At 37.8% G+C, this 20708-nt stretch overlaps 1 protein-coding gene and 7 non-coding genes across 8 annotated transcripts in view; 5 read left to right on the plus strand and 3 right to left on the minus strand.

Annotated features, from left to right (window-relative positions):
- The window catches only part of LOC143452780 (dynein axonemal heavy chain 6-like), a 45386-nt gene that overhangs the window by 19330 nt on the left and 5348 nt on the right, over window positions 1–20708 (minus strand). Inside the window, exons 17-53 of the mRNA XM_076953879.1 lie at window positions 20511–20622; window positions 20153–20370; window positions 19722–19929; window positions 19374–19576; window positions 19020–19227; window positions 18628–18803; window positions 18230–18377; window positions 18006–18118; window positions 17767–17929; window positions 17567–17679; window positions 17360–17492; window positions 17047–17202; window positions 16465–16602; window positions 16110–16336; window positions 15714–15882; window positions 15349–15460; window positions 14911–15052; window positions 13561–13792; window positions 13391–13444; window positions 13115–13260; window positions 12761–13016; window positions 12538–12639; window positions 12215–12370; window positions 5825–6034; window positions 5596–5732; window positions 5252–5333; window positions 5076–5134; window positions 4719–4899; window positions 4382–4499; window positions 4060–4244; window positions 3281–3507; window positions 1635–1818; window positions 1138–1302; window positions 901–996; window positions 527–725; window positions 371–453; window positions 21–163 (exon numbers count right to left, since the gene is read on the minus strand). Of these exons, the coding sequence (XP_076809994.1) occupies window positions 21–163; window positions 371–453; window positions 527–725; window positions 901–996; window positions 1138–1302; window positions 1635–1818; window positions 3281–3507; window positions 4060–4244; window positions 4382–4499; window positions 4719–4899; window positions 5076–5134; window positions 5252–5333; window positions 5596–5732; window positions 5825–6034; window positions 12215–12370; window positions 12538–12639; window positions 12761–13016; window positions 13115–13260; window positions 13391–13444; window positions 13561–13792; window positions 14911–15052; window positions 15349–15460; window positions 15714–15882; window positions 16110–16336; window positions 16465–16602; window positions 17047–17202; window positions 17360–17492; window positions 17567–17679; window positions 17767–17929; window positions 18006–18118; window positions 18230–18377; window positions 18628–18803; window positions 19020–19227; window positions 19374–19576; window positions 19722–19929; window positions 20153–20370; window positions 20511–20622 (5754 nt within the window). The remainder of the gene's footprint in view (window positions 1–20; window positions 164–370; window positions 454–526; window positions 726–900; window positions 997–1137; window positions 1303–1634; window positions 1819–3280; window positions 3508–4059; window positions 4245–4381; window positions 4500–4718; window positions 4900–5075; window positions 5135–5251; window positions 5334–5595; window positions 5733–5824; window positions 6035–12214; window positions 12371–12537; window positions 12640–12760; window positions 13017–13114; window positions 13261–13390; window positions 13445–13560; window positions 13793–14910; window positions 15053–15348; window positions 15461–15713; window positions 15883–16109; window positions 16337–16464; window positions 16603–17046; window positions 17203–17359; window positions 17493–17566; window positions 17680–17766; window positions 17930–18005; window positions 18119–18229; window positions 18378–18627; window positions 18804–19019; window positions 19228–19373; window positions 19577–19721; window positions 19930–20152; window positions 20371–20510; window positions 20623–20708) is intronic.
- On the plus strand, window positions 6576–6647 carry Trnap-ugg (transfer RNA proline (anticodon UGG)). The gene has a single exon. It is a non-coding gene; the product is annotated as a tRNA-Pro (tRNA).
- Window positions 7414–7485, plus strand: Trnap-agg (transfer RNA proline (anticodon AGG)). Its single transcript has one exon. It is a non-coding gene; the product is annotated as a tRNA-Pro (tRNA).
- Window positions 8072–8143, plus strand: Trnap-agg (transfer RNA proline (anticodon AGG)). The gene has a single exon. It is a non-coding gene; the product is annotated as a tRNA-Pro (tRNA).
- Window positions 9420–9491, plus strand: Trnap-cgg (transfer RNA proline (anticodon CGG)). Its single transcript has one exon. It is a non-coding gene; the product is annotated as a tRNA-Pro (tRNA).
- Trnap-agg (transfer RNA proline (anticodon AGG)) lies at window positions 11120–11191 on the plus strand. Its single transcript has one exon. It is a non-coding gene; the product is annotated as a tRNA-Pro (tRNA).
- On the minus strand, window positions 13892–13963 carry Trnap-ugg (transfer RNA proline (anticodon UGG)). The gene has a single exon. It is a non-coding gene; the product is annotated as a tRNA-Pro (tRNA).
- On the minus strand, window positions 14180–14251 carry Trnap-agg (transfer RNA proline (anticodon AGG)). Its single transcript has one exon. It is a non-coding gene; the product is annotated as a tRNA-Pro (tRNA).

Here is a 20708-nt window from a genome sequence, read left to right on the forward strand (position 1 = left end):
AAAAAGAGAGAAAGCTGTACCGTAGCAGCTCAAGCGGGGGTTGAGAGCCATGTTTGTCGCTTGCTGGCGTGTTTAGATCGTTGACGAAGGCCACGCACTTCTTGCCGCGAGCTGGCCCCAAAGAGTCGCGCGATCGCTTTACAAGTTTGCTGAGAAACTGGGTCTGCACACAAATTTGAAATGATAGCTATCAATACGTAAGCGATACAGCAAGCATATACGCATTTTCTTACAGAAAAAAAATTACTAATCGTATTATTGGCTCTAATTAACAGTAACATACCTGACATACAATTAATCATTGTATTTATATAACTAAAAACTACTTAGATTAGTTAAAAACAGAAAAATAAAACTTTTACTGCTATACCTGACATAACGAAGGTTGAGTTAACGCACTAAACTGTATAGTGTTAACCAGAAGGTCTCCAGTTTTCGGTTTTCCTATGACGCCTGTGTATAAAATAGGGCATTAAAAGCATTACGCACAATATGTACAAGATAACTGTCAAGCTTTGAACTTCACCAGGTTTAGACTTGGAGCCTAGTTCTTCAGATCTTAACGCAGCTGACGCGGGTTCATCGTCGTTTTGATTAAGCAATCCCAGACTCGCAATATTTTGAAGAAGAGCAGACGTCTTTTCAGACGCGTTAAATATATTGCCAAGAATAGTGCCTGAGTCCGTTCCTAAACCGCCCGCTTCACTCAGTTTGTTCAGAATATTCTAAAGTGCGTTTACTATTAATAATGCACATAATTTGCATTTTGATTTAAATTAATGTGCACCAGCAGATGGCTAAAGATAATCAAGGTATAATAACTTAATTGTTTAAAACGACTTAAAGTGGAAACGAAAAATGGAAAATGACTCATCAAATATTTCAGTAGTTAGTTTTCACCTGCAGTAAGGCAGTTTTCCCTACACCGCTGTCTCCAGTCAGAAGTACAGGGTGCCTGTTTGTGAGCAGAAGCGCACTCAAAAAAGAGTACCGAATCTAATGCGAAACAATCGAACCGTATTATTTTAGACAGACCTAAGCTATTCACCCCTAACCGAATGCAACGCGTAACAAATATTATACAGCATTTCAGTGAAAGTTTCAAAGCAACATCTACCAGTTAATGAATAAACTCACTGTATCGGTCGTGGGTACCATCGTGGTTGTGTTATCAGTTGCCGCCGATTTTCTGTGGTCCGATATCATTGCACGGTTGTTGCCAACCAAAGTGTAAGTTAGGCCTCTTTCAATCAATGTTCGTGTGCTAGGCACCAAATCATCCCAAGGCACGAAGCGCCCGCTCTGTGAAGTAAAATAAGTGTAAACAAGTTTGTTTTATTATTAACAACAAAGGACAAAAATATTGTGATTTCCATATCTGCCGTGAACCGAACGCGGTATCTGAAAATACCGTGGAATATCTCTGTTAAACATGTAACTTATGTAAATAGAGTTTACATACCAAGTGTTTGCAATAAAAGTCACAAAAGCAGGCATGAACATTTTATTAAAAATCGCTAACATGTTTCGAACAACATTTCTTGTTTATCAAAGCTGGCTACGTGTAAACTTTCCAAAAAAATTGATTTGCAATCTGCAACGATGTTTAGTCCACAAGATTTTATTTAATTTACCTGCAAATCAATGAAGTATGAGAAGATCGATTTACTACCAGAGGGAAAAGTAACAGAATATGGAGTATCTTTTTCAAAAATATCGTGAACGAAATGGTCGAAGTCGTAACTCATGTTTATCAGAGTTTCATCTCGACCAATCACAGTACTGCTGATCAGCGAGTCATCCTCTTGGTCGTCTTCCCTGCGAATTAATGAACATACCAATTATTAAGTAATCATAGAAAGATATTAACAACTGAAACAAAAATCTTCTATAATGCTGCTAAATGAAAGAATGTCAAAAAGTGCGTTTTGGTCGTAAACTGTAGTACTCCAATGCATGGTATCATGCGCGAATCTTTAATATTCAATTTTTTCATAGTTGTACAAAAGTGCGGTGACCAACTTTGATCTTAAATTTTTAAACTACAAATGCTACATGCAAAAACTTTTAAATGTGTAAAGGGGAAGCCATGCTGCAATTACAGAAATTTCAAAGGCCTTATCAACATTTCTAAAACGTGCATCGGTATCTATTCAAAATCAAAAGCACAAAATTTTTTAACTACATCTTATTCTGCATGAAACTATGGGTTGTAAAAATTCACAACCAAATCGTTGTTGGTCAAACATGAGAAAAATTAAACTATATTGATCGCTGACAAACAAAAGAATTGTGATCTCTTTATATCTGCATGATCCACCTTTCAGAGATACCGCGGATTGTTTATATGCTGTACTTGTAAAATGGTCAACTCGAGTTATGAATAACTTTGTCATAACCATACTGTATGAGACCAATCGCGAACATATTTGTAAGTAGGATTACGCGTCAGTAATAACTTCAGTATCTAAAAGTATGGTATGGTGTAGATATGATATGGTAGTATGTTATGGTAGTAATAACATTATACATTGTTGGAAAGATTTTTTCAAATGACCATCACCATGCAATCAGAAAATTTCAGTATAATCGTCAATGCACAAATTTATTCTCTATGAATATGTCCGTATGGGCAATATAAATGCATGGATATGAATAATTATAACGTGATTTGACCACCTTCCATGTTTACAAAAGTAATACATTTGTTAACCCTACAGAAAATTTGTATGAACATAATGCAAAATAAGATGCAAGTAAAAAGTTTGGTACGGCCGATTCCGTAACTTTTTCATTTTCAATGGATATTAATACAAGTTTTACAAATTTAAATGAAAGCTTTCCAAATTGCGGGTTTGCTTCCCCTTGCCCCATCCCAAAAATGTCGTGCATGTAACATTTGTAGTTTACGCACGATTAAAAATGGCCACTACACTTTTGTGCGCCAAATGGACGTTGGTGTTTAACTGAGTATAGCCCATTTGGGGAATCTAAAGTGGTTTACACAGTGCTATTTACCCAAAAACACTTAGAATATCGACTATGTAAAAAATTTTTGTTTATATACAATACACTAATAATATCTTATTTATGTTAAAGATTTCCACTAATCACAATCAAAATTAAATCATATGTCATTAAACATTAAAGTACTGTAACTAATGAGTCAAGTAAATGATTAATTAATCAATAATGATAAATTGCCTGATCGAATTCACAATCAATTACGTTCGGATGTCGTTCTTTGACACTTAATGCAGATTCACAACCTCATACATACCTGTTGAGAACTCCACCGACACTCCAAGTAAATGCGAACACGAAAAGACGGCCCAAAATGGTTAACAATCGGTCGGGATGCGATTCCATGTACCATTTCTTTCCGTCTTGCTTCGATTTGTCAAGGCTATTAAGAATGGTTCGTTGTTCGTCCTTGGAGCCTGAAGCAGCGTGTCGTAACCGGCTTGACGTTCTCGATTTAAGGGGTGCGTCATCTTTGTCTTTATCCTTTGTGACGTAATTTTATAGTAATAAAAAAAACACGAGATCTTATATCGGTACTGACGTATGTAGTTAATGCATTTGACGACAAAACGCTGTTTCTTTAGTATAAAGCGTCAAGTTTAGCTTTGTATGAACGCACACTAAAACCTCACAAACGCACAGCACATCATTCATCCCGAACTGTCAATAAGATCAATGCGATAAGAACGCTAACCAATTACGCAATTATCCTTATCCGTAAAAGCGTCTTTCCCTGTTTTCCTTTTTTTATCTGGGCAACGACATCCGCTGCGTCTTTGCCCGTGAAGAGTGTGCGCAGAACATAGCGATTTACTGGCAACAGTCTAACAGAAGAGCATTGGTTTGAGTGTGTTTCTTATTTTTAGTTTTTTTTTTAAATGTGTTAAAATGAGGTTTTTGCTATTTTATAAAAACATTGCACACAAACAGAAAAATGTTTTGCGTTTTGAAAAACGTCACAAGCGAATGTCCAATATCCGCGATTATACGTAATTTCGAAATTTATGCAACCTACAATCATATATGTTAACTTACACGGTCTGAATCGCCGAAACCTCCATTTTTCTCCATAAATTCCAAAAAACACTGCAAAATCCTACAAAGCGTTTGCACGACGCATAAATGAGGGACTGGCAAATGTTGTAATTTTATTCGGCGATCCAACAACTGCAATGAGGGGTCGACGCTGAGTTCAAACATTCCCATGAGATGATCCTTGCCTGCATTATTGGGCCGGAAAAAATACTTAATAGCAAATTTGTGATGCTGAAGCGTAAGACTAACAACAGTTTTACAAATTAATGGCGATAAAAGTTGCAATCATATTTCAAATTTAACCATATATTTGTGCATTCACCGCTTTGTGGCAGATCTTTAGGTAATTTATTGAGCCAGGACTTGACGTATGGTTTCCAACCAAGTTCCACAGGATCCATATAGACCATAGCACATCTGCTGATTGTGGCTGGGCTCGCCTGCAGGAAAGTCAGACGATTAATTATTACTATTATTGATTATATTGCAGAAACCATCTCCGAACCTTATTCGGCCGATCAGAAAACATGAACGTAATGCAATTTATCATCCTGGGGTTTATCATTTGCAATGCTATTTAGCGTTAAGATGCAGAACCACAAAGCAATATAAGGAAGGTATGAAAGCCTTGAAAACTATGAAACAATCTTCTTTCTTACCTTGGCCAAGGTGTCGACCTCAAACATCAACCTCATATTCTCGGGAAGACTTATTCTCTCTCCATTCGCCAAGCACAACGTCTTGGTGTCGTCTAACGCCGTGTTGAGATTTTCAACCCAAGCTGTATCTACAGGGCCATCAAGGATTATCCAACGCCACTCAATGTCAACGTCGTCGCTTCTATGAACGTAAATGATAACGCAAATTTAATGAAAGTTAAACTACAGCAAGTATTTTTTAGCAAGTTATATACTTAGTAGTGGTGGTACAGATTAACATTCAAAACGCTATACTAATCGACTAAGAACATTGTCCAAAAAAAACAGCGGCATAATCAATCTTCCTCCAAAGCTAACCTTGCGGTTTTTGACGATGAAACCTCAGAAAGCATACTGGCTGGTGTGTTGCATGATGCCTACATGGAAAAAATATACAGGTAAATTTTAATGACGTTTTTTTGAGGAAAACTCGACCCAAAAAACAGTATTTTCAACTGTGACGAAAATATATGCGTCCATATGTGATAGCAAACCTGGGAATCTTGAAATGATACTGACGTCTTGGGACGAGAAAATCCTGCTTGGAAATCGCTGCTGGAAAGTTCCTTCGTATACCTGTTAGGGGGAGAAATGTAGTAGCGTGAGTTTAACAACAATAGTTGTATAAACAATAGTAATTAAACAAGTATGGTATACAAGGTTATAGTACTTTATAGTAAGTATCAAATCGAGTAAGTGGTAACTATTGAAAAGCACTTATATTAAGTACTGAAATAAAAAATAGTTGCTGAATTTTTGTGGTAGAAATTGTAAGCATTTTATGGAAATGGATCTTTTTTCGCGTGAACAATATTTCTTCACATTTACGTCAACTTACTTTCTCACGATATATGCAAGCAAGCCATCCGCCCACTCTAAAGTATTTGGATCGGTGTAACCGTACAGTTCACCAAGCGAAACACACTTCGGGTTGATCGAAAATGACTCCACGAATCTGCGACGTCGTCCACCCCGCTGTTAATGCAAAATAATTTCAGGAATAATTATTAATAATAATTTGTTTCGGAACAAATGCCCAAACATCTAGCAACTTCAAAAGATCTCACCTCATCTGAATTGCTTGTAGCCAAGCTAGAGTACAAACTTGTGAGTGCTTTCTGAAGAACACTTCTTACTGTGCTTTTACCGCCACCAGATGGCCCCACAAGCATGACACCGTGGCGAACAGCAAGCTGTTCGTGAAGCTGAATGACTTTTTGTACCTGATCTGGCCACTTCTCCAATCCCAGGTCATTGATAGCGAGTTCTACTGATTTCTATAGGAACAACGATAGAAATAAATGAAGCCGGAGGATTGTTGGTCTAGGGCAGAGGTCGGGAACCTATGGCTCGCGAGCCAGATGTGGCTCTTTTGATGACGACATCTGGCTCGCAAATAAATCTGAGCTGGCATTTCTCAGCACGACTGTTACGAGCAAAACTTTTTCTGTAATTTTTCATAACGCATTAACAGTAAGAAGCATGATATTAAAGAGTAAATTCAGACATTCATTGTCGCCTAAAATTGTTGGTTTTGCTTAAACATGCACACGTTAGTTGCATTAAGTGTTAAAAAATATTACATGGCTCTGATGGAAATACAATTACAAATATGTAACTTTCATGGCTCCCTTAGTTGAAAAGGTTCCCGACCCCTGGTCTAGGGGTATGATTCTCACTTTGGGTGCGAGAGGTCCAGGATTCAAATCCCGGACGAGCCCGAATCACTTCGTAATGATAACTTATTGCCAAGAAGTATTTGTTCTATTAGTCAATGGGCCAACTGTTAAATTGTTTTACGCAAACAAAAATGAAAGCGGCTCGTTGGTCTAGGGGTATGATTCTCGCTTTGGGTGCGAGAGGTCCCGGGTTCAAATCCCGGACGAGCCCTATTAATGTTTAATTTTGAAAGTACAACACTACAATAAATGTCGCTCGTAGTACCTAAACCTGCAAATTATGGCTATATAAGGTTATTGATTTTAGAAACTTTCTGTTTAAAATTCCGAAGCGTCATACACACTTATAGAATATTGTTTATACTCATGGTTGCCATCGGTCTCAACCCAAAAATAAGCACGACTAGGAAACGAAAGACGAATACCACCTTAAACAGTGCACAAAAGGAGAAAGCAACCAATGTTCCTAAAAAAAAAACTAGACACTATCTGCATGTTCTTAATTTTGCTATCTCTTTGGTACAAAATGGTATGCTAAAGGTGTCAAAATGCCCAAAATACGAACCTCTGCCCTAAAAATAAGACGAAAATAAGGACAAATCTTAGAAATAAGGACGGTATGGCAACCCTGTTTATACGGCTTGCGTTTAATGCAAAAATATTTTCGAATGCTTTTGACTTAGAACTACAATTGACAAATTTATTTAAGAGCTCTATACTTAGGAAGTTAAGGTTCATAAAAGCCATAACGCAAAACAAATGTGGGAGTCAAAATAACAGCTTATACTTGGTCAGTAGCTGTTTTTTCTTCCAAAACCAAAACTAAAACAAACTGGTACACTGCTAAAGATTCATAATGATACTAAAATCGTTGTCAATGCACTGGGTTCGCTGTAAATGACGCTGAATAAATTTTCATTGACACTCAGCCTACAGTTCGGTTAAAATTAAATAAAATGCTTCAAACGGAAGTGTCAGGCTCGTTGGTCTAGGGGTATGATTCTCGCTTAGGGTGCGAGAGGTCCCGGGTTCAAATCCCGGACGAGCCCGGAAAATTTTGTAATGACAATTTACTACGATGTTGACAACGCATTTTGTAAGATCATCTCGCGCCAACCGCTTTTCAACTTTTTATCTATATTGTTACAGACAAGTTGCTCTCGTTAAAATAAAGCAATTGTAAAAACTCGGATAAGTCTGGTAGTTTTCATTTAAAATGTTTGTAACTTGCGTAGGGTGGAAACTGATTTAGTATGCTAAACTATTGTAATTAAAACGTTTTCCTTGTTGTATGTTATCAGGCTCTTAATTATCTCGATGTCTGCGTTGGTTTTACACTTTATCATTGCCCCCAACTTCATCCATTTGCTGCAGTGTAACTTTGTCACAAACAAAGTCAAAATGTTTTTATATTTTTTCTTGTTTGTACAGTAAATTACAATTCTTGGATAACTTCGCTTCACCCAGAAGATGGACTGTTAAAAAGTCTGAAACATGTCAGTGTTTTTGTGTGTAATAAAATAGTATTATAAATGTCCCTGTTGTAGTTGTATTAATTACAACAGTTTGGTATAAAATGTTTGTTCTATTAATGGGTCATGTCTTAGTTTGTTTGAAGCAAACAAGAACGCAAGCGGCTCGTTGGTCTAGGGGTATGATTCTCGCTTAGGGTGCGAGAGGTCCCGGGTTCAAATCCCGGACGAGCCCTGTTGATCTTTAATTTTACCTACCGGGAATAATTGAAGTGGCAATTACTGGTACCAAGTGCTGTGGGAAAAACAGCATGAATTTTTGTGAAAGTGAACACAACATTGTTATTGCGTACAATTTAAAGTACCTACAACTATAGTATTGAATAAGCATTCGGCTTTTCATTGCACGATGCACACAATAATGGAAAATGCAATGTAATTACGAATAACACACTTTCCAACAATATTCCGCATTTATAGTCATAGTCAAATTGCATGCTACGTCAACTGGATACGTGCTACCGTATAGGGCTTATACCTAAAAGTGGCTATCAAACGTAAACTCGCAACAACGTGCTACATGGATACCGTGGTGTTATTGCATTTTTAAGAAAAATGACATTACATGGCAATGCCCGTTGGTCTACTTTAAAGGTATAATTCTCGCTTCGGGAGCGAGAGGTCCCGGATTCAATTTCCGGACGAGCCAATTTTCCACTTATAAAGCACAATAATATCATCATCCCAAAAATAAATAGCGGTGGTAACACTTAAACTCCAAAATAAGGAATATGAAAGCTCCTAAATTTTATAAAATTACTTTTTAATGTTAAAGCATTACATGCAATTATAGAAAGTTTTTTATACTTCTTTTCACAATTATGCTCTGGAAGTAAGTAAGGATTCATAAAAGTCACAACGCAAAACAAATGCGGTAGTCAAAATAACAGTTAATTTGGTTATTAGCTGCTTTCGGTTACGTCATACAAACTAAAATTGTTGTCAATGCAATAAGTTCACTGCAAACGACGCTGAACAAGTTTTCATGCCACTGTCCTTTACACTTATACACGCCCTGCCGGGGAACGACTTTATACACACGGAGGAGTTGAAATGGCAACTATTCGTATTCAGTGCTGGTGTTCGGTTGCTTAAAGTGTTATGAGGGAAATAGCCAAAGTTTTTGCGCAACTAAACACGACATTATTGTTATTGCATAAGTCATAACATTTATAATGCCCACAGCTATAGTACTGTACAACCAAATGCTTGGCTTTTCATTGGACAGTGCACAGAGTACTGGAAAAGGTATCGCAATTACCAATAACACACCTCCTATGAATATTCCGCATTAATATTTAATATAGTTACAGTGAAATTGCAAACTATGTCAACTATATACGTGCTGTCATATACGGCCCATACCGAAAGGTGGCCATTAAATGGAAGTTCATGATAAATGCTTCTTCGTGCTGTCATTGTGTTTTAAGAAAAATAACATCACATGGCAAGGCTCGTTGGTCTAGGGGTATGATTCTCGCTTCGGGTGCGAGAGGTCCCGGGTTCAATTCCCGGACGAGCCCGTGTTTTCCACTTTTGAAGAGCAAAACTACCATTACCAAAAAAATTTTTAATCGTAACATCTGATGATCTGAACTGAAAAATTATGAATGTGAAAACAACCAATTCCCGAAATTTTGAAATGTACTTCTTGAAATCTCAAAGCATCATATGGTCATGTAATTACAAAGTGTCAATCAATCAATCATTTTATTTGTTGTCAAAAGCGCGGTGGGACGAAAAATCAAGCCAGTTGTTACTCACACGCGCCAATGAACAGGAATAAGTGCCAAAGCCGAAAAGGCTTAAAACGTGCTCAAGAGAAATAACATTAATATTTGCTGGTAACAATTAGCACGGCCAATAAACCTATAATTAGTTAAATCCATAAAACATAAGTTGAAAAAGCGAAAATTAAGCAGACGAGCGGGTGGTGTGTTCAAGCAACTGATAGATGAAAATTGCTTCAATGCTGTACATCAGTGGCTGGGAAAAGAAACCCATCGCAAAAGAAACTCCATCCCGGGAAAGAGCCCGGTTTCTGATGGCCCTTGCACTAAGGAAGGGCGTTGTTGATTAGCCCGAGTGTGTACAGCAAGAATGCACGCCAATGATAATCTATGGAAGATGTGATGACTGCTCGTAGTAAGATGGAAACTTCTCTGGTACATCGACAATGATGTATGTATTGTTTATACGGTTTATTGTTTAATGCACAAATATTTGGAAATGCTTTTGGCATTGAACTACAACTGACAAATTTATTTAGGAGCTATACTTTGGAAGTTAAGATTCATAAAACGTGCCGAGTAAGCTGTAAACAGCACTAAACTAGTTTTCATGCAAAGCATGCCCTTTACAGTACCAAAGTAAAACATTTGCGATAAAAATTTTAAAAAATGTATTAAAAAGTGTCAGGATCGCTGGTCTACGGGTATGATTCTCAATTTGGGTGTGAGAGGTCCTGGGTTCAAATAACGGACGAGCCCGAATAATTTCGTAATGATAACTTATTGCCATGAAATGTTTGTTCTATTAACCAATGGGCCAAGTGTTAGAGTTTTTACGGATATAAGAACGAAAGCGGCTCGTTGGTCTAGGGGTATGATTCTCGCTTTGGGTGCGAGAGGTCTCGGGTTCAAATCCCGGACGAGCCCGTCTTTTTATTTTTGAAAGTACAACACTACCACTACGTAAATGTCGCTCGTAATACCTAAACCTGCAAAGTATAGCTATAAAAAGTCCTGAATTTTAGAAATTTACTGTTTAAAATTCCAAAGCATCATACACACTTATAGAATATTGTTCATACGGCTTGCGTTTAATGCAAAAGTATTTTCGAATGCTTTTAACTTAGAACTACAATTGACAAATTTATTTAAGAGCTCTATACTTAGGAAGTTAAGGTTCATAAAAGCCATAACGCAAAACAAATGTGGGAGTCAAAATAACAGCTTATACTTGGTCAGTAGCTGTTTTTTCTTCCAAAAACAAAACTAAAATAAACTGGTACACTGCTAAAGATTCATAATGATACTAAAATCGTTCTCAATGCACTGGGTTCGCTGTAAATGACACTGAATAAATTTTCATTGACACTCAGCCTACAGTTCGGTTAAAATTAAATAAAATGCTTCAAACGGAAGTGTCAGGCTCGTTGGTCTAGGGGTATGATTCTCGCTTAGGGTGCGAGAGGTCCCGGGTTCAAATCCCGGAGGAGCCCGGAAATTTTGTAATGACATTTTTGAATGTACTTGCTTCTTGCGATATACAACATGCTTTAAAATTATCACAAAAAGAAAGAATAATCAGAAACAAAACAAATATGTTGTTATGCAATAATAGCGCGGTGAATAGCAGATATATAATTGTAACGTCACTACTTGGAAGACAATGATAACAGCGTCTTTCACCCCCTTAAAGACTAAAATTTCCCCCCAACTTCAAAAATTGTTACAACTGTTCCCTTAATGGGCAATATTGCCCCCGTTGAATAACCCTGGTCTAGGAGTAGGATTTTTCCTTCGGGTGCGAGAGATCCCGGGTTCAATTCCCGGACGAGCCCGCCTTTTCCATTTTAACAGCGCAAAACTATATCATTATACTAATAAATGTCCATCGTAATGTAAACCTGCACAATTATGAATATGAAAGCTACCAATATTCGCAATTTACTTTTTTAAATTTCAAAACACCATATAAAATTATAAATATTGTTTACATAGCTTGTGTTTAATGCACAAACATGTGGAAATGCTTTTCGCATAGAACTACAACAGACAATACACTTAAGAGCTATACTATGCTTTAAATCGCTTTCAGTGCACTGAGTTTGCTGAAAACGGCTCTGAATAAGTTTTCATGTGTTGCATGTCCTTTACAGTACACCGTTAAAGTTTAAATAAAATGCTTTTGAAAGCGTCGGGCTCGTTGGTCTAAGTGTCTAGAAGTATGATTCTCGCTTTGGGTGCGAGAGGTCACGGGTTCAAATTTTTGACGAACTTAACTGTACGATGACATTTGCTTGGAAATTCAACAAAAACGCAGGTATTCTGCCGTAGAAAGATTTTAACAAAATACAAAACTTGTCAAACAGTGCACTAACGACCGGTATAGATTTTAAAATGTAATTTGAAATAACTTCAGCAAAACATAAAAAATTGAGTATCATGGCATGGGCATTACTGGAGTTAAACATACAACCCTGCTCAGATATAGTAACACATCACAACACTCAGTTAAATACCTCCAAAGCGGTGTTGTCCATTTTAGATGGTGTGATTCCGGGGAAGAGGTCGGACATGATATTGTTGAAAAGCGGGGCATCTTCAGCAAGAAAACGAGGGAGGTTGGCGTTTCTTAGAGAGTGGATGAGGATGTTGCGTTCCTTGTCCAACATCCCCTGCACACAATTTCAGAGAATTGTTTATCAGTTTGTGTTTTAGTAGCGAAATCAGTTACTAAAAAGAAAACAAATTAGTTTTGTTTTTAACTACAATAGAGGCATTTATGTGAGCATTTAGTTACTGTACGAATGAAGCATCACGCATCAAATAACACCAAAATTACTTTATCCGTAACGGCGACGAAATCTGTTAGCATTTCTCGCTTCTTCTGACCCGCCATGACCAAAACAGACTTGATAGATCTCATCCCAAAGTCATAATGGTCCTATAGCAACATTAAACTTGACATCCGAGTATTTCAACACGTGTTAAAACTATAGCTCAACATAGTCTTAAACAGATTCAACCAAAACTCGGTAAAATTCGAATATAGTTTTTTTTCGTACCTGTTGGGAAAGCTGTTTACTGGCCAGTTCGTAGAGGTTGACAATTTTTCGTGAAAATAATTTGGCATCCCTGAAGCCTTCAGAGAAAAGGATAATCTCAGTGATCAAAGCATAATCCGGCACCATCATTGCAACCGGTCGGAAGAGAGATTTCAGATTGTCGGGCAACTCGACTCTACCCAGATAACCTGGATTCATTGTGATGAAATAAGCGCAGGATGCGTTGAGTTTTATCTCTCTGCCCTCGAATAAAAATCTACAAAAAACGCAAGGACAAATTAACAACGTATACAAACATGCGCTAAACGACATACTGGAGGCTAATTGTAAAAGCCTGTCTTGCTAGAGCCCCACCTCAAAGCTTGGGCATCTTTAGCCGATTTTATAGCATGGACTTGAGACGCGATGACACTCAAAACTTCGACGTCGATTCTGTTGAATTCATCAAAACAACACCACGAGCCGCTTTGTGATAATCCACTGAAAAACTGTCCCATCATCTACAAATGAATAAAGTACATGCTACTGAAATTTTTCTAATTCGTTCTGTCGGGTCTCGCGACTTTGTAAAACGTTTGTTGTACGCAATGGTTTTAAGAAACGGTGTTTAAAGTTATAAAAGGGTCAAACCTTAAAGTCGATTCCTTCCGAACAATTGAAAACAACGCACTGTTTCCCCATTATCTAAAGCGCAACAAGATATAGATTATAATATCACTAGTTTTGAACACTATCTCTAAGTTTGTTGCTACTTAACATCAAGATCCATTTATTCATTTTAAGGCGACCCGACGACATACCTTAGCCAAGTCCTTCACTGTTTCGGATTTTCCCGTGCCGGCCGGTCCAGCAGGGGAGCCCCCCAAATGAAGATTGAGGGCTCCGGTAAGCGTGAGAAAACATCGATCAGTGAGAGGAGTGATGACCAGTCGTGAAGCACAGCCGATGTATTCGCAACCGTAAGTGAATCGGGCATCTGCTTGGACAAGGCGGCAGATGTTGGAGGCGTCCTGCCATTCGTAGAGTAGCTGCCTGTGGGCCAGGTTAAAATTTTAAGGATAAAACAAGTGTACAACACACGATTTCAAGCTTTGAAGGACAATGAATGATAAAAAAAAAAAAAAAAACGAAGGGCTCGTCCGGGATTTGAACCCGGGACCTCTCGCACCCAAAGCGAGAATCATACCCCTAGACCAACGAGCCACTTATGCTCCCATACAGTAGAAATAACTTTTGACAGCTCGTTGATAAAGATTTGTTTAAAAAATGACACATCTCATTTCTAAAGCACTACAAATTTAAACATTGTAGTATTAGGATGAAATAATTAGTAGATTGAGAAAGACCCATTAACGGTTTCTCGCTACGTATTATCATTGTAATGACAGTTAACGACTATTACAAGAAAGTTTATAAAAAGGGCTCGTCCGGGATTTGAACCCGGGACCTCTCGCACCCTAAGCGAGAATCATACCCCTAGACCAACGAGCCGCTTATTCACGAATTACTTCTCAACGAGTTTTCAATAATCTCATAGAACCGGACCATTTGCGTAAAAGTGACAACAGAAATGTTTGAAGTACTTAATGCTCAATTGAAACGTCTGTGTGCTCGTATACCATAATTAGCAAGTAAATCGCCCGAAGCGACGGTATTTCCTGTAAGGCGCAATGAAAATTTTTTACCATAACCGTAGTTTGCACAGCATTGGAATACCGTAACGTAAAGTACAATAGACAAAAATGGCCTCGTTTTTGATTTGGACCAGGAACAGCTCGTACTCAAAGCAAAAAGCTTGTCTCAGCCTTGTCCAACGAACCGGGCGAAAACATCCGTAAAATCGTGAAGTTAAAATCGATACGTTTCAGTCACCTATACTTCATTGTGAAAGATAAACTATTCGACTTTTTAAAATAATAATTTACGAAGACATTACAACCAAAAGTTACATATACCGATGACAAGGCTTTGCATGTTAATTTTTTATGTACAATTGTATATAAATAAGTGAGAACTCAAATAGGAGTCTTAAACGTGTACTTTGGCGATTTCAATGTGATACAAATTTGATGAATAACCTGTAAAAGAGTAAATTTAAAAGAAATGCCATTGCAGGAAATGGGTAGATATAATTGGAACTGAAAACTGACCGAGTCCATTCGAAGTTGTCTGCGCTTGCTACTTTGCCTTTAATAAGTGACATCACAATATCACGTATATGGACGTAAATGATGATTAGTGCCTCAAGTGTGTAGTATTGGTGAGCGACGACATGCTGGGCTGATACGGCGCCTGTTAGAAAAATGATTGGTCAAAGACAAAATATACCAAAACCAAATACAACATTTAAATTATAAAACAACAAATGAAAATACGTGTGTCCATCGGAACATGCACAAAGGCTAGCATGGTAACCGGGGCTCTAGCCATCGCCGGGTATAAGTCGTGCAAATACTTTCCTCAGTCCGAGGAGAAAGATAATCGTGATAATACCCATTACCATAACGCCTATCCAGCGATAGGAGGAATGGCATAGTTAGTTGATTGGGTTACCTTAGCAAACTTTGAGTGAGAAATTGCGCATTTACCTGACAAAACGTTCAAAGCTTGCATGTACTCCTTGTGAAGTTTCTCAAGATTTTTTTCAACTAATTCAGAAAAGAAGATGTTTGTTACGTCCCGGTTGAACATGATTTGAGCCTAACCAAAAAAAGATTATCATGCATTACCGATAGTTATTCTAAGGATAAGCTATTCTTGTCGATCTAAAATGTGACCAAAAAGAGAAAGTGCAAAAAAAGCGAAACACTAACGACTACCCAAAAACTATGAGAAATGTCCTAATGTTCTTCTATAAGCAACCCTTAAAAGTTTCCGAAGTGTACTTTTGTTTAACCACAGCACTTTCCCAAACAAGCAACAAGCAGTCATTGTGTAAGAAACGAGCACGTACCACTGTCAAAACTACTTGACCGGGATGTTGAAACATCCAAGTGACTATGTTCTCGCTGATGGACGACCAGCTGAGAAGGGCAGTCCTCAGGTGCTTTCTCACCGTGTCGAACATTGCGCTTTCCACTGTTGACAACCACTGTTCTACAGAACCACGCGCTCGCACGTTCCTTCAAATCAGTCGGTTCGATCAGCCAAAATTTACAAACTAACAAAAAGTCGGCAAACAACTTGGGGCAAATTTACGCAAATGATTTTCGCTCGAATGAAGCACGAAAAAAGTAAGTGAAACTTTTGAAAAGCTACAATTGCAAAATGACATTTTTAAAACGACAATCTAACATATAAAAAATGATTTGTAGTTAAAAAGTTATCGGATCTGACAAATAAATCTTACTTGGGCATGTTGACAACTTCACCTTCGGCCGATATCATTGCGCGAACCGTCAAAGGCTGTTTCGAGACGTTTCCGCGAATATCCAAGTATTTAATGTTGGCAAAGCACTTGACCAGATGAGGCTGGACGCTAGCCGGGTCACGGCCATGAGAAAGCACTGATAGCAACTCGTCATTGCTAAGGAAGTAAAATCGCGGAAAGGCGAGTCTCTTGAGCTCAAGGTAGTCCTAAAATTTAACAGATGTAAAACAGCGTGTAACATACTATCAACGAAGAAGAATTACTTGCAGTATGTAAATGTAAAACTCGGTAGTTCAGTACAGCACGCGGGCGACATGAAATGAAAATATCTTACTTCCAAGCATTTCTGAATCTTTTCCAAGTTGGAATTGCAGGATTGCAATACTTCCAAAACGCCTGGGCCTGTGGCAGCTCTCAATGCATTTGGTCTATCCTCAGTGCGCCGCATTAACTCACGCCATGAGCGGTCAACCTGAAGTTTCGCATTAGAGTAAGTACCAGTAAAAATTGAAGTAATTTTCAAATAGCATGTAGTTGCGATTAGTATAACCAAAGTAGGTAGACTCATAATATAACATTTGCTTGCGCCATAAAAATTTGTTGTGTCAAGTGTTTATTATATGGTTTGCATTTCGCTTCAATTTTACTTTGATAAAGGACAGACATTACGTTCAAAAGTTGTCAGTTTTTCCAGTCGCAAATAAATGTATTATCATGAACTTTATTCACATCACCAGAAAGTATATTCACTTCACCAAAAAGTATAGGCTTTATTCACATGTATTTCCGTAAACGTTATGCAACCCAAATAGATTAAGTAATTCCAACTAACGAAATTACATAATTTCCTTTTCGTTGAACAGGAACTGTGGATATATAACAAATTCGATGTTATCATTGTCTTGAGGATGCAAACCTGAACAAAAAGTTGAGCCTCGGTCGGTAGCTGTCTCTGAATGTCAACTGTGGTGAAGACAGGCTCCAGATAGAGCCAGTTGCGCTGGCACTTCATCCACTCATCCAGGGTTCGAGAAAATAAGGTCAATCTTCTTTCCCAGTCCTCTACCTGGCCCTAACATATACAGCGTTGTCATTTTCAAATCAAAACAAATACCATAGTCGTATTTTCAACCTAACATGGATGCACTGCCGTAACAAACAAACGAACTGGATAGTACACAAAGCAAGCACTGCAACTTGCAATTAAAAAAATGACCCAAGTTTATTACTTTGATTGGTGCAACGTATCTCGACCCTTTAATGGTCGCAATCGTGACCTGCCCTTCTTCCAGCTGATTCCAAATGTCCTCTGCCGTGGAGATAATCATAACAGTGTGCGCTCCGGTCGTATGAGCAACAAGCCTGCAGAAAAGCAAAGAAATGGCAGTAGTGAGTTTGGTGCGTGTGTGATATTTGTCAACGATCCATATACTAACTTAAAATCGGTGCCGTGCCATAACTGAATAAGTTTATTGAGCATTGTTTGAAGGGTGGACTCGTTAGTAGCTCGTGTGGAAATTTCCATAATCATGTCTCGATGTTGGAAAAGCTAATAATAAATATACAAAAATATTATAATGATCAAACTACAAGTTGTAAACACAAAACACAGTGGTAACGTTGTGGGCTCGCTTACTCTCCACTTCAGTAAGTCTCCAAGTGTGAGTGTTGTATCACGTGTCAATGAACGACCAATGGCGTATTGTATTTCGTCCCAGTGGCGCTGTTTTAGGCAATTATTTCGAAGAGCTGCTATCAAGGGCAAGCCTTGCTTGAACTCCAACACGGCTTGCTTTAGTCTTTAGAAAGATTTTATGAGGTAAACCAGGTCATGCACAGTGATAATTAATATGAAATTGTTGAAGATATAATTACTTTGGGAGAATTTCATTTTTTGGAAGTCCCTTTTCCAACATGAAAACTGTCTGCATAAAGCGAGATACGTTCTCTTGCACCGAATCAATGTTCAGCTGAAGAAACTCTGTGAGCTAAACATGAACGTATGCGTTACATGACTACACTGAATCGTTTTACACAACGATTGCAATCTACTTGCATGTAGTAGTTGTTGTTGTGCATGGATAAATGTGTATTCTTACCGTCCACTCTTGATGTAGTTTGATCCATTCGTCACTTGATTCCCAGAGCAGCTTACGCAGCGTGATATCTCTTTCCACTTCCGACAATTCAGCTTGTAGCTGGGCTGCACTGACACCACTTCCTGATGCTTCAGCGATCAGTGCTTCGCTGATATTAATTCATTGCACATGTCATGATATTACTTGTACAGTAAGTCGTTTGTTTATTGGAGATATAACCGGTAGCAGTAGCTTTGCAAAAAAGCTAAAAGTTATGGGAACTAAGGAACTAATTCAGTACTTGTTTCTGTTATAATACATCAAGGGAAAGTAGACGAATTTTTAATTTAATGTGGTAAACTCCAGTGATTTTTAATTCTCAGACTATTGAGTCACTTGTTTACCGTTTCAGTACTTACACTGTGTAAAGTTTTTTGCTTTTACTGGAAGAATAAGACGACCCAAAGCGATCTTGGTAATTAGCATAGCTCTTTGCCTTTACGCTTAATTCTTCTGCTTCCTCTGATAGAAGTTTAATAACTTCCAAAGCAGCAACAGAGAGGGACTCTGCACTGAGAAGATTCGGTGCAGCTACCTGTTGAAACCAACCATTTAAAGTAAAGTAACTGTTAAGAAGATAGAAAAACCTTAAAATTATTCAAAAGTCTAATAAACAGCTTTGCAAGACATAAGAAGTGTAATGTTTATATAAAAACGTCTGTAATGACATGAGCTCAATGTAAAACTTAAGCCAATAAAACACTTAATAAAACACTTCACTGCAATAAAACATGATAAGTTGATAACCCACCTTGTTTTTGAGATCGAAGAGGTGATATCTTAAATTGTGCACGTGTTTGTCCAAATCAGCGCTAAACCTCATGATGTTGTCATCTTTTTTGGCCTCACAAAAAAGCATGGTGGTCTTTAAATGTTGAAAGGCAGGGACAAGAGTTTGAAAGATAGCCAGTTGCTCAGGATCCATCCATACACCATACTCTTTTATTATTGTGAAAAATCTGGGGAATGAACGCCAGTTAAACTATAAAGCCTAAAAATAAATTCAAACTAGATCGATGAAATAAATCAACACTTGCTATCTTTGAATAACTAAAAACTCATTAGAATAATACATTTTTAGCAAGCAAAAAAAACAGGATTTCACCTAGTGACCACGAAGTATTCTTTATCCAGAGCCGGCATCTCTGTTGTAGTTCGAGCTAAAAATGTTAAATGCTCAACAAATTGCTCCACAGTTTCAGGATTACTATCAAGTTTACGTGTTGCGCTCCTTATGACCGACAACAACTCATCGTTATGCCGAGTGGTTAACATTGGCAACCAGCGATGCGTTGCGTCTATCACAACCTGTATAGTTAAAATATGCTGAAAAGGTTAAGGTAAAGCACAGCATCAGACGTTCCAGTATTTGTTCTAATACTTTTCAAGAATGACCTTGTAAAAAAAATCGATTAAAAAAAAACTAAATGCAATAACAATGCCATCTTTAAACCTGTGGATAAGGCAGGGTAGATTTAGAAAATCCTTTTGCATCGACATGCAGCAAGGCCACCCTCTTTGATGGCTTCATGTCTCGTATTTCACGAATCATGTCCGTGTGTTTGAAAAGAACGGAAGCAAAGTCTTCAGGGGTCCATTCCTGTTGCTTCAGAGATGCATCAACATCCACCAAACGACTTTCATCCACCATGGCACAAAATCTGAGTGGCATTTTACATAAGCCATCAAGTTAATTGTCTTCTTGCAATGCATGTAAACATGATTGTACAAATGTTTCAATGGTAATTTAAAGAGACGTAAAAGATACATTAAAAACCCAACTATAGAAGCAAAACAGATGTTGAAAGAAACAAACAAAACAAATAAACAAAGTTGCTGTTAAAATTTAAAAAAAAATTATTTGCCATTAAATGGCCGTGTCACCTAGTGTATTCGTTTGAATATTCCTTTGCATGATCAAAAGCCATTTCTGCAGAACTCAGCAGATTCGCAGTCATTTTTTTGTAAGCAGAATCTTCAGTGAGAATCTTGCTAGTGTACACGGTGCTTAATTCCCGATCATCAAACGTTGAGAGTTGTATGTCAAAAGCAGGGGATTGTGTAAATTCTTTTAACTCCTCAGCCACTGCCACTAAGCTCAACTAAAAAAATGTCACTTCGTATTAATATGAAGTGAAGATGGTAAGAAGAAAGTCACATACGCATGTTTGTATTTGCCTAAACGCTTGACCATATGGTACAGATATAGCACTCATCATAACTACCATTCAATTAAAATAACCTCAGAAAAAATGCTTTCAAATCCGTCAATGACTTCTTGCAGAGAAGACAAAAATACATCCTTGGTTGGAGAAAGCATGACCACAGATGGAGACTCAGCAATGCTCTGTTCACTAATTACAAACCAGATATCTTTACATGAAACACACTTTCACATATCAGCAGAAAACAATGTACTTAAAAATTTATAATCAAATAC

The sequence above is a fragment of the Clavelina lepadiformis genome, chromosome 1 (assembly GCF_947623445.1).
Source record: "Clavelina lepadiformis chromosome 1, kaClaLepa1.1, whole genome shotgun sequence".
NCBI lineage: Eukaryota > Metazoa > Chordata > Ascidiacea > Aplousobranchia > Clavelinidae > Clavelina > Clavelina lepadiformis.